Source organism: Drosophila montana, unplaced genomic scaffold, assembly GCF_035044405.1.
Source record: "Drosophila montana isolate Dmon_TW-CO22-7 unplaced genomic scaffold, ASM3504440v1 contig_1455_1, whole genome shotgun sequence".
NCBI lineage: Eukaryota > Metazoa > Arthropoda > Insecta > Diptera > Drosophilidae > Drosophila > Drosophila montana.
The window spans coordinates 1960207-1973092 of record NW_026996406.1 but is presented as its reverse complement, the minus strand read 5'-3'; the positions used below and the strand labels follow the sequence as shown (position 1 = coordinate 1973092).

The 12886-nt window shown below is 44.9% G+C and overlaps 2 protein-coding genes across 2 annotated transcripts; both read right to left on the bottom strand.

The window, feature by feature from the left end:
* Positions 1-2: 2 nt before the first annotated feature.
* LOC135431800 (prominin-like protein) lies at positions 3-6087 on the bottom strand. The gene is made up of 11 exons (XM_064687129.1): positions 5077-6087; positions 4861-5008; positions 4676-4804; positions 4431-4618; positions 4208-4372; positions 3169-3296; positions 2768-3103; positions 2612-2688; positions 1179-2121; positions 451-581; positions 3-366 (listed from the first exon to the last, which is right to left on the bottom strand). Exons 1-11 carry the CDS (start codon positions 5903-5905, stop codon positions 120-122), a joined length of 3321 nt encoding a protein of 1106 aa, XP_064543199.1. The 5' UTR covers positions 5906-6087; the 3' UTR covers positions 3-119.
* Positions 6088-7342: 1255 nt separating this feature from the next.
* LOC135431166 (prominin-like protein) lies at positions 7343-12851 on the bottom strand. Its single transcript, XM_064686135.1, has 11 exons — positions 12332-12851; positions 12118-12265; positions 11770-11898; positions 11526-11713; positions 11295-11459; positions 10578-10708; positions 10187-10522; positions 10037-10113; positions 8306-9278; positions 7779-7924; positions 7343-7711 (listed from the first exon to the last, which is right to left on the bottom strand). The coding sequence occupies exons 1-11, from the start codon at positions 12684-12686 to the stop codon at positions 7447-7449; spliced, it is 2913 nt and encodes a 970-aa protein (XP_064542205.1). The 5' UTR covers positions 12687-12851; the 3' UTR covers positions 7343-7446.
* Positions 12852-12886: the final 35 nt, after the last annotated feature.

Genomic DNA, 12886 nt, shown 5'->3' with positions numbered 1-12886 from the left:
ACTGCGTTGCATTTCTGTTACGTATATTGAGATAATAATTATCGTTACGTTTGAATGCTTGTCAACCGTTAAATTTAAATAAATGTCATTTAGTTCATTCAAATCATCGCAGATTCAACTTAATCATTCTTTCGATTACTGCTTTGGTAAATAGACGTATCGCTACCCAAATAACTTTCATTCGGCATATGCTCAGGTAGATATAAACAAACGCTTTCGCTCATTCCACCAGGATAACGGTTCTCACCACCTGTTGGGCACGGGCATGAGCCCACTTGACCACCGCCACAGGCTACAATTGGCGGCGGAACATATGGTGCACCCGTGCAAATTGGACACGGCGGCGACGTCGAATGATGCCTACTGCAATTATGTTTAGTTAGATGAATAGATCAATTATACAGATGTAACACTTACCCCCCCACAGCCACGGCCCCGGCCCCGGCCATGGCTCCTGCCGCCCTTGTGTGGTGACGGCGGTACGGCACATACGTCTTGTACAGGCACATTAAACGATGGAGCACAAACAAGAGGGGTATAAAGAGCAGGCAGCAGAACAAGAGGCCAACCCAAAATGCATTCTATATGTGTGTGGGGAAGGGATTAAAACCTGAATACTTAATCGATTAACCCGATCATCGATTCAACAAACAGAGCTCGAACCGTTCGAGTCGGCAACATGTTCGAGCCGTTCGCGTCAGCAACATGTTCGACCTGCTCGAGTCAGCAACATGTTCGACCAGCTCGAGTCAGCAACATGCTTGACCTGCTCGAGTCAGCAACATGTTCGACCTGCTCGAGTCGGCACTATGTTTGACCAGCTCGAGTCAGCAACATGTTCGACCTGCTCGAGTCGGCAACATGTTCGACCTGCTCGAATTAGCATTACGATTAGCTCGAACACAATCGAAATAGAGAAATTGACTCGATTTCGGGATTAATATGCCAAAAAAAATGCATTCTATAGTGTGGGGAATGGATATTCAATCGATTAACCCGATTATCGTTTCGCCAAACGCGCAGACATTCCGACAAACGAAGTTCGAGCTGCTCAAGTCAGCAACATGTTCGACCTGCTAGTGTCAAAGCACTAACGTCGAACACAATCGAAATGAAGAAGTTGACTCGGTGTGTCGGGTCTTAATATGCAATAGTATAACAAAAAATACTCTACTCACAATCGGGTCAACTAGATGATAACAAATCATCTCATGGCCGCGATAAAATGTGTAGGCGAGCGGTTTGCATTCGCCGACTTCAGTGGAACACTTGGATATAACCATGTCAATGTACTCATCGATCTGCTCAACACAATAATTAGTCAGATTTTTCGTTAGCTCACTTATGTATTTCTTGCCGCGCGACTGTATAAATGCCTCCGATCGCATTACCGCCGAAAGCAGAATACGAATCGAATCCTCAAAATTATTATTATTGTACAAGATGAGTTCATCAATTTTGTGTAATCTCTCCCTGATCGAATCTTGCAGATTATGGATTTTGCCAACCCATGCATTTTGATAGGCGTCCAGATTCAAGGCACAGTTGACCAGCGCGATCCGTACATAATAATTGCCCGTCCCATAATAGCCCGTATACATTTCGTGGGCCATCTCCCGAAATTCGTTGGCCACATTAACCAAGGTGTGCGGCGTTAGGGTCTTGCACATGTTCTGAATGTAGAGAATGCTGTGATACGACGCTAATTTCCCCGTTATATGATTAACAATAAGTTTCTTTTCCTCTTCCGTGAAGATCATAACCTTCGAGAAGTCCTCGTCCACTTCAACGACCGTTTCGTCGGGATCATCCAAAATGCGGAGGCGCGTCAATTCGGTAACATCATATTGATTGCTATCGGAGAGCACATTGAATATGGTCTGATGGATTTGACAGCCTTTGAGTGCATTCGAGACCATCACCGGCTGTGGCCCGCCCAGGTAGTCGATATCACTGGGCACTAATCGGCTCAGATCGACCTCAGAATTTAGATGACGGAACATATATGACGAGCCTCTCAGCGGCGCACAAGCGCCTTGGAAGGCCAACATTCCGGTAATATAATAGAAAAGCCCGATCAACACAAAAAACGAGAATACGCAGAATATCAAGATCATGACGCTGCAAACCAGGATCAAGGAATAATATATCAAATCGAGATGGAGATGGAGATCACGATCGAATCACAACAGATCACATTTAAGGAAGTCTCTTAGTCTCTCTCTCTCTCTCTCTCTCTCTCTCTGTCTCAGTCTCAGTCTCTCGGTCAGCTAAGGTGAAACCGACCCGATCGGAGCACTATATCATGTATATGTTATCTAAATAGGACTACATTGCCATATATACACATAGCTAGCTCTATAGGAAGAATCGGTCAACATCTTCTGTACTGCCAAAGTCAGCTATAACGGGCTACTCCCTTGGTCTATTAGGGTATGGAATCTTCGGCGAGCCGAACAAAAAATATATGTTGAATTTTTCCAAGAAAATTTCTAATAATATTCGCAATAGTAAAGGCGAGACAAACGTGACATACTTTATGAGCTCGGGCTGCAATTGGAATACCCTCTCTCTTAACTGTTCAAATGGGGTTGATTGGTTCTCCACTTACCATAACAATATCAAGGCAGCCGCTTTCTTGCTTATAAAGCAGCCTAATATCAGGGCAACAATCAGAAAGATCACAATCTAAAATGGAATAAAACACGGAATGAGATTTGGCAGGAAGGATAAACTTCTCTCAAGGCTGCTCAGGCTGTGTACTTACCAAAATGAGAAGGATGCAGACGGCAAGGTTAATGCGGGAACGATCGACCGCAAATTTCTCGTAGAGACTCTCAAAGGATTTGGATGATCGGAGTGTATGGAAATGAACATCGCTGACAATGCCATTGATCAGATCGCGTATCTTGTTCGCCTCCAACAAGAATATATCCCGACCCTTGTTTAGACTGGATATAACCGGAGGCCCAACCTTTTCCATCTGCTGCGATATCGCGTTTTTAACACCCTGCAGTCGCAGCAAAGCGTTCTTGGCCGCAATTGGGAGCTTCTCATCGATCGCCTCCTGCATTCCCTTCACATACAGGGTCGAATCGGGCAACTGTTGAGGGAAAATAAACAAATTGAGTAAATCGGACACACACACACACTGTGATATGAACCCACCTGATCTATGTGCAAGCAGCGCGTGGTATCTATATACTCAATTGATGAGAATCTTAAAAATTTTTGGCATCTCAGATAGTCGGACATGTGGCACGTACGAGTGGCTTCTCGCTTAACGCCGCGAACTCCTGTTGAAAAACGGAAAGTTAAAACCAAGTCGAGACCTAAACTTCTGTCCGACCTGGAGCTACCCTCTTCCCTCAAACACATGCTTTTTGCTTTCCCACCTTAGGGGGAAAAAAAAGCAAGGCTCTAACCATGAGAATCTTTATAACAAGTTGCATGTATCTCGGTCTAGAAGGACTGTCGGATGGACGGAGGCAATGACTAGATCATTTAAGCTCGTCCTTCGATCAAGATATAGGTTCAGAGAAACTTTCTTCTGGCTGTCACATACAGTTGCTCAAAAGCAATATACCAAGTCGAGACCTAAACTTTTGTCCGACCTGGAGCTACCCTCTTCCCTTTACCCTTTCTTTCCCACCTTAGGGAATATACCCAAAGCAAGGCTCTAGCCTTAAGAATACCATGAGAATCTTTATACCAAGTTGCATGTATCTCGGTCTAGAAGGACTGTCGGATATACGGAGGCAATGACTAGATCATTTAAGCTCGTCCTTCGAGCAAGATATAGGTTCAGAGAATCTTTCTTCTGGCTGTCACAGTTGCTCAAAAGCAATATACCCTCTTTGGTCATATTCAATGGGTTCAGGGTTCAATAATCGGACTACGTAATACTCGCTCACAGTTTCCGTAAGACAGGCTATTTATCGAGTTGCCACGCCCCCCGTGTACACTCCTCCCCTTAGCTCTAAAATTGTCCTAGGTATATAGATTCGCAGCATTTGAGCTGGCAAGTAAAATGCTTGGGCCAATCTTTAAAAGGGTTCAACTCTTTCGATCGGACGGGGTTAGGCAAAACGCAGGAACAGGAATAAGGAATTTTCCCAAAAGAATTCCCTGACATTCCCTTGGAGAGCTAGACATTATTGTTGCCGGAAATCCTGTTGTTTTGAAAATGAAAATGTTTGATATTTACCATCTCGAACCATGGAGTTTAGAAAGCGTAACTCCTTCTCCATGGCGTTCACCTCCGCCATAAGTTTTATGGCGGCGGGCATATTATCAAAAATACGCTCCAATTCTTCCACTGCGTTCGCCTCGGAACTATCGCCCAGATCCAGGAAAATGTGATTGGGTGCATCTGCAAAAGGGAAGTGAGAATTTTGTGGCAAATTAAAAAGGATTAATTGGGTCCTTACTGTTGAGCATGTCGGTCAAATGATTGACGGTCTCCTCGAAATTATTGCCAAACAGATGGTTTATGTGAGCGGAGATATCATTTAGGAAGCGGCAAGTATCATCAGAGGTGCGCTTCATCAATTCCCTCGATTCACCGAAGCCCTTGTCGATCAATATGTTGGAAAACATGGCAATAATAATGCCAAACCTAAGTGGAAAGCCATTATCTAATAATATTACAAAATTGGGTTTTCTCAATAATTACACAAGCAAAAGGATAAGGAGCAAGAGCAGCAGTCCACATAGAAGACGACAGCGGGCATCTCGACGTCCAGTACAGGGCGGACAACCTCTTGGACAACGTCGACAGCAACAGAAGCAAAAATAACATACCCTGCAATAACAGCCAAGGTTGTCAGATCTGTTTACAATCTAAATCGATTGACTCACGCTAAGAAGGGCACAATAATGATCAGAAAGATCAGAAATAAAACAATTAAGAGATGCAGCCAGTACTTCCAGAGCAGATCGCGCCAGTCGTTCATCTCCGTTTTGGGTCCCATCGACAAAGTATCCGCCGACTTGACAACAACATAGCCTGCGAAATAACCAAAAAAAAACATCCAATGCATGTCCCTGGGACTGGTCGAAAATTTAAATGCTCACCATCCGGCAAGGGTGGTTGATCGGTCATCGTCTTCTCGAAAAAAAAGTGGGTGAAGTTGTAGACGGGACCGAGGCCCATAGTGGAATAGCTTTCGGGCTTTGTGTATTCAACCTTCGATTCAAACTCGGTATAGTCCACCGGCGGCCAATGGGTTTGTCCCATCTGTTCGTGGGTAGTGCCCAGGCCCTCGAAACCATAACGCCAATCGGTGCCGACATCATCCCTATCAACGTCAGCAAAATTCGTGCCACCCCCCGCTGCGGCATCTCCACCACCCGCTGCGGCATCTCCACCACCCGCTGCTGCATCTCCACCACCTGCTGCGGCATCTCCGCCACCTGCTGCGGCATCTCCGCCACCTGCTGCGGCATCTCCGCCACCTGCTGCGGCATCTCCACCACCCGCTGCAGCATCTCCACCACCCGCTGCGGCATCTCCGCCACCTGCTGCGGCATCTCCACCACCCGCTGCGGCATCTCCGCCACCTGCTGCGGCATCTCCACCACCCGCTACGTCATCTTCGTCACCATCTGCGACAAATACCCCTCCCGCTGCGGCATCAGCCGCATCTTGAGCTCTAACAGCCTCGTCATATAGAGCATAATCATGGGCCCGATCAGGAACCGTAAAACCAGCGTAATTTTTATTATCCGTGCCACGGGCCATGATCCAACCTGCCAACGTGAGCAGCAAAAATCCGATAATGATCACCCGAAGAATCCATCCCGGACTTGGACGCCTGGACGCCGATCTCAACTTAGCTGATTGCGTTGCCATTCTGTTAGATGTGTTCAATACGCTGCTCCTATCTGCTCCGCATCCGTGCATCCATTTCACGCTCCGAACAGCACAAATATCTAGCCCACCGTTCCCATACAACTACAAACAACGCGACCGACCGACAGCTCTGGGCTGGCCTGGGCGTGAAGTGTGTTGTGTATTTCTCTAAAAAAAATATAGTACGTTTTACAGTTTTTTTTGTTTTTATTTTGCTTTTCTATGAACAATTAAAAATGTGTAAAGTTGTTACACATAAATCAGAAACTTTGTGTTCTCTGAATCTTACCTGCACACCCAACAAACCCAAGTCTCTCCTTGAGGTACGGTTGGTCGACCTTGGATGGTCGACCTTCTTCTTCAGAACAGAATTGCTTTCGCTCACTGGTTCGTCGAATTGCACTTTTTTATTTCCAATATAACTATTAACTTACCCGACAGCTCTCGGCTCTAAGGAATAATGATGAAAATGCAAGTGGCACCGAGCTTATGTCGACCTTTCCTAGCCTTTCCGACCTTGGTTGGTTGACCTTCTTCTTCAGACAAGAAACGCGTTCGCACCTTGGTTCGTCGAATTGCAATTTTATTTCCAATATAACTAATAACTTACCCGGCAGCTATCGGCTCAAAGAAATAATTATGAAAATGCAAGAGGAACCGAGCTTTTGTCGACCTTTGCTAGCCTTTCCGACCTTGGTTGGTTGACCTTCTTCTTCAGACAAGAAACGCGTTCGCACCTTGGTTCGTCGAATTGCATTTTTATTTCCAATATAACTATTAACTTACCCGGCAGCTCTCGGCTCAAAGGAATAATGATGAAAATGCAAGTGGAACCGAGCTTCCATTACGGCTAATTATGTCGACCTTTCCTAGCCTTTCCGACCGTGGTTGATCGACCTTCTTCTTCAGACTAGACTTTCTAAATTTTTCCAATATATCTAATCAATTTATCATAAGCTGGAATAAGTTACCCGGCAGCTCTCGGTTCAAAGGAGTTATGTTGAAAATGCAAGGGGAACCGAACATACATTACGGCTATTTATGTCGACCTTTCCTAGCACATTTTGTTGGCTTTCTTTTTCGGATCAATCTCTCGACTGCCATCGTTGGTCATATTAACTTTCCTTCAAATGCGCCTAAAGGAATCCCTGTTTTAATTAAACAAAAAACCTTTAAAAATAAAAAACTATATGTATTTTGTATTCACCGGAGCTTGATCCTCAGGAGCCAGCCCACCGAGCTACGCAAGCGAATAGTTGAGGCCGGGCAAAAAATACATACTAATATGTAAATTGAAATTGCTGCTGAATTTGACCTTGCACTTCTTAGCTCGAAGCCGAGATTTCTCCTATTTAAAAAGCTGCGTTGTTGTTGGATGTTCTCCAAGAACCTTTCCTACTGCGCACCTTCGACCCAAACGGAAGCTGCGCAGCTCTTATAATCAGGAAAAAATGATTAGTTGATAACAATGCGAAGCGCAAGCCTGGGTTTTTTTCTTCAGATAGATACATACTTTAATTTACTATTCATAAACACACTACTAACGACAATATTAAATAAACTATAAAATGTACAATACGCGTGAATTCAACCTAATCCTTCTTCCGTTTAACTGCCGGCGACTCCTGATCTGGCTTCGGTGCGACGGAAGGGCCATGCGGCAATGGCTTCGATCGGACCTCGACGACCGCTGTCTCCGCCTGTTCTGTGCTGGTGTTGGAGTCCTTGGTGTCCAGATCGACAACAGCACCGCCACCGCCTGGTCGCGACGGTTCGCAGGGGCAGTAGGTTTGTTGCCCGCCGCCACAGGTGATAATTGGCGGCAGCATATAGGGTGCACCCGTACAGATTGGGCAGCTGTGGTTGTCAGTTGTCAGTTGTCAGCCATTAGCGTCGCTCGAATTGAATAGCTATGATTACTTACCCTCCAATCTGTGGGGGTGGGGGCACAACGACTACGGCGACCGCATAGGCGTGTATTCTCCTCCACAAGCACATCAGCCTATGGGCCACATACAGGAGAGGTAGCAGGAGCAGGGCAGCGGGCAGTATGCCTACCCAGAAACCATTCTGCAAACATTATGGGAGAGATTAGTTCAGCAAGCCCAACCCATATACATGTAAATATATAATATATCATGACTCCAACTAGCTCGAGCCTCGGATACAAAGTTGGTTCGCAAGCAACATGTTCGAGCTATGTATGAACAACTAGCTCGAGCATGTCCGCTATGCAACTCGAACAGCTCAAAAGAGTTGCGAGTCTTGACTCGCTCGGCGAAAATAATTGTTGGAGTTTCGTTTGACTCCGTCTTAGCCAAGGCAATGTAATCAGATAGAATTGAGGGGTCGGCTAGAAAAATGTGACGAAACTTAAGGCCAGGCCTTGATTTGTAAGTCGTCAGGCTTGCAGTCATGATATATCTACAATTAATTAAATAGACTCCTTACAATGGGATCGACCAGACGGTAACAGACCAGATCGACGCCCCGATAATAAATGTAGGAGAGTGGGGCACAGCGACCAACGCGTCTGGCGCTTTCGTCTATAATGCCGCGTATAAAATCATCGACCTGCTCGTTAATCACGTCGGTCAGATTCTGGCCGAGCGAATTGATGAAATTACTGCCCTGTTTTTTTAGAAAGTTCTCGGCACGTATGACCGCATTGGCCAGCACAGTTATTGAGTTGGTAAAATTGCGATTCTCGTACAAGATCAGATCGTCAATCTTCAAGAGTTTCTGCTTCATCTTGGCCATGATGCCCAATATCTTGTCGGTCCATTCATAGTTGTACGTATCGAAATGGTACGCTTCGTTAGCTAGCGATATTCGGCCATATCGGTTGAACGTATCCCATTTATTACTGTAGTAGATTTCGTCGCGTAACTTTCTCAGACCGTTTGATATTGTGTTCAGGCTCGGGGTCAGAGCCTGGCACATATTCTCCATATACAGGACGCTGTGGTAGCCAGACAGCTCTCCATTGTGCGCTTTCTCGAGCACGATCCTTTCGTCTTGGGTTAGCAGGAAAACAGCGGACAGATCCTCTTCGAATACTGTTTCCTTTTTATCATCTTCTTTGCTATCGGCCATAATGGAGATGCTCGTCAAATCCTCAAGATTAAAAATATTGTTATCCTTCAGCAGATCGAATATCGATTCATTCCGGTTGCACGCCTTGATTGCCTTCGACATGCGCATTCCTTCGCCACTTTCATCCGTTTCCCTCGACTCCCCCACATCCCTGCCCCGAATTATGTGGTTGAGATCAATGACCGCATCCAGTTCCCGGAACAACGCGTTCTTATCGAGATCCCGAAGTGGCGCACAGGCGCCCTGATATGTCACCAGGCCCATCATAAAATAGAACAGCCCGATCAGCGCAATAAATGAGAATACGGCGAATATCACGATGATGCCCCTATAAAAAAATAACAAAATCGATATGTATCAATAAAAACGTATATATCGATCAAAACGATATTTATCCGTATCAAAAAGCTGGAAGCATTTTATCAATTTTTACCACACCAAAATTTTCTTCACTTGCGCCTATCGACACTGACCATCGATATATATCGAACAGTCGATATGTATCAATAAAAATGTATATATCGATAAAAACGATATTTATCAAATTGGTGCCCTTATAAATTTGAGATTGTTATCGCTGGCAGGGGAGAACATTTTATCCATTTTTGCCACCCAAGTTATTGTAAGCCAAATTTCCTTCTCTTGCGCTTATCGATACATATCGGACAATCGATATATATCAATAAAAACTGATATATAGATGAAAACGATATTTTTCAAGATGGTACCCCTAATAATTTTAAATTGTTATCGTTGGGTGTTTTAGTTCTGCTAGATACCCTGTACTCCGTGTCAAAAAGTTGGAAGCATTTTATCAATTTTTATCGCACCAAATTTTCTTCACTTGCGCCTATCGGCACTGACCATCGATATATATCGGACAATCGATATGTATCAATCAAAACCGATATATCGATGCAAACGATATAAATCGATCTCATCGATACTTATACATTTTAGGTTTAAATTGGATAAGTTACCCCTCTTCCAGCACAATATACCCCATTTAAACCCAAATCCCTCACACCGAGAGGGCTGCAGGGTATATACAGGGTATACGAAATTGAAACGCATTTAAATACTTACATTAACAAGCAGTTGGCTCCAGTTGGTTTGCTGCGCGTGCAGCCACAAATCAGGCCAACGAGCATTAGCAGCACAATCTGAGACGAAATATCGATGGGGATATTTTTGAAGACAGAATTCACTTTTCAGTTAGCTACGAGCGATATTTACCACCAACAAAAATAGGCAGACGACCGCGTTAATGACGCTACGATTTTTGCCGAACTTTTCGTAGACATCCTCAAAGGACTCCGTGGAGCGGAGCGTACGCATGTGAATGTCGCTGATAACGGAATCGATCGTTTTGCGTATGGCCATGGCTTGGACGCGGAACTTCTCGCGGCCCTGGTTGATATCGTGGAGCAGCGGCGGAATCACCTGATTCATGGCCGTCTGGATTTTGGTGGCAATATCCTGGAAACGCTCGAGCGCCTTTCGCGGTATCATAACGACATCATCCTTGATGATCTTCTCCATGCCTTCCAGAAACTGCCCCGTGTTCGGCATCTGTGCAACAAAAAATCTCAAAATCTGTCCCACTTGTTTACAAAGGCAGACTTACATTATCCAAGTGCAGGCAATTCGAAACATCGACGAATTCCAATTCCGAATCTTTTAGGAACTTTCTGCAAAGCTTATTGCCAATCAAAGTGGAACAGGCGTAGTTCACGTCTCGCTTAGCGCCTCGTACACCTTTAATAAGGAATATGTGTTAAAGTCTTCTAGTCGGAGGTGCCCAACTAGCAGATACCCTGTGTAGCCTCACTACGAACAAGCTAGCTGCCAATCTAGACACACTTTCGTGATTATCCTTGGAATTATACAATATTTCTTTATACTAAATGAGAGACAATTCGAAGATTCGAAGATCGATAAATTAATTAATTAACTTCGGTATTCATAGTCCGATCTTTATGAAACTTTTACGACTAAATAAGGCATACACAAAAATGTGGACATACCGAAGCGAAAGGTGCTACCTTTAAGGGGAAGCATCAAAAATGTGAAATATTCATAATCGAAGAGCCTCTATACCCATCCAAAATGTGAAATATTCCTAATCTAATTCTAATTCCTCTATACCCTCTATAGGTGCATCCAGCTCTAAAAGTATTCGATCTAAGCTTAAAACCGATTTTTATCGATGCCATGCACACAAGAGGCGTTATCGGAAAAAAGGGAGAATAACGGGTGGCGAAGATGTCTCGAAGATATCAGAGGGTCCAGTCTAGACTCGGGGTATACGGGGAAGACGACGAATAAGAGGAGAAGCATTTACCGTCGCGTAGCTGGGTCACATAGAAGCGATAGTCCTTGTCCAATACTTCCACCTGCTTCATTAGAATTCTAGCCTCTTTCATATTATCGAAAATACGTTCCAAATGCTCGATGGCATTGCTCTCGGATGTGTCGGCCAAGTCCAAGAATATGTGATGATGGGCATCTGTGGATTGCATGCGGATTAGCTCTCAATTTTAGTAATATGGTTGGTTATTTCGGTTGGCATTACTATTCAGCATTTCGGTCATATGGGCCTCCAGCTCCTCGTAGTTGTAGACAAAGATGTGGTGAATGTGCGCGCTAACATCCTTCAAGAAGCGGCATGTGTCCTCGTTGCCGCGACGCACCGTGGACGACGTCTCATCCAGGCCACGGTCCAGCACACGATTCGACGTGAAGCCAATGATGGCGCCAAGCCTAAAACAAATTCGAGATTCATATCAAGCCATTTAACACTTTGCACTTGCACCTACAAAATGAATACGAGCAACACCGCCAGGATCACGGCACAAATCAAAGCCATTCTCTTATCGTTCGCCTCGTCGCATGGAGCACATCCGCGCTTGCAACGGCGACAGCAGCAGAAGCAACAATAGCAGACGCTGCAGAGAGAGAAACAGGGAAAAACAGCTGTCTTCGGCAAACCGAAGTCTGAATACCCTTCTAGAGAGAGATAGCTGACGATTTAGTATACTCTGTGCCACACTTTGTGTCGAGTTGAGTGAAAGATATTTAAAAAAGTTTCTCACTTCTCGACTGATCTTTCCTATGTCAGCTATATGATACTCTCTAGAAGGGTATAAGTCGAACGATATACTCACGCCAGGAATGGTACAAGTATGATCAGAATTAATAAGAACATGACCCAAAAGAGGAGCAAAAAGTACTGTCCCAATAGATCGCTCCAGTCGTTGCCGACAGCCTTGGGACCCAGCACCAGGGTATCGCCATTTTTCACCGCAAGATAGCCTGCCAAGGAGAGAGACGAGAAGATTCAATCGATGAGCAGAAGAAGAATGGGCGAAATGGACTTACCACGCGGCAAGGAGGGTTTGTCGTCGATGGTGTGATCAAAGAAGAATTGGGACACATTGAATGCGGGCTTGATGGCCCAGCTGGTGCCATTCAAATTGGAAGTGTATTGAATTTTCGATCTGTACGGCGTCAGATCGGCGGTTGGATAATGCGTCTGTCCGAGCTCTTCGTGCGTCGTTCCATGCCCCTCGCCGCCCGGTTCGCCCCATTGCTGGCCAGCCGTCGGCCCGATCAGCAGCAGCATGACAAGCACAAGGCAGCTAAAGGTACCAACTACTTTAGCATATCGACTGAATTTAGTATAACCAATTGGGTGGCGACGGTGCCGGGCCAGCGCAATGGACTCGACAGCCATTGCCCCCGTGTATATTCCGTGGAACTTGTTAGATGAGTCTTGTATGGCTAATATGAACACATAAAATTTTGCTGCACATGCAGATGTTCACTAAAACAGTGTCGCAAAATATATAAACGCTTGTAAATTGTAATTTATCAAATCAAGTGAAATGTATAAAACATGTCAAAAATAGTAACAGATCAATTAGGCCCCGACCA

What these genes read in the sequence shown, in the direction of transcription:
- LOC135431800 (XM_064687129.1), bottom strand. Translation starts at nt 5,905, where the DNA reads ATGCACGGATGCGGAGCAGATAGGAGCAGCGTATTGAACACATCTAAC. An exon ending in AAACTCCATGGTTCGAGATG is followed by an intron (nt 3,297 to 4,207) that starts GTAAATATCAAA and finishes GTTTTTCAACAG; the next exon opens with GAGTTCGCGGCGTTAAGCGA. An exon ending in GCTGCTTGCACATAGATCAG is followed by an intron (nt 3,104 to 3,168) that starts GTGGGTTCATAT and finishes TTCCCTCAACAG; the next exon opens with TTGCCCGATTCGACCCTGTA.
- LOC135431166 (XM_064686135.1), bottom strand. Translation starts at nt 12,686, where the DNA reads ATGGCTGTCGAGTCCATTGCGCTGGCCCGGCACCGTCGCCACCCAATT. An exon ending in TATGACCGAAATGCTGAATA is followed by an intron (nt 11,460 to 11,525) that starts GTAATGCCAACC and finishes TGCAATCCACAG; the next exon opens with ATGCCCATCATCACATATTC. An exon ending in TGTGACCCAGCTACGCGACG is followed by an intron (nt 10,709 to 11,294) that starts GTAAATGCTTCT and finishes TCCTTATTAAAG; the next exon opens with GTGTACGAGGCGCTAAGCGA.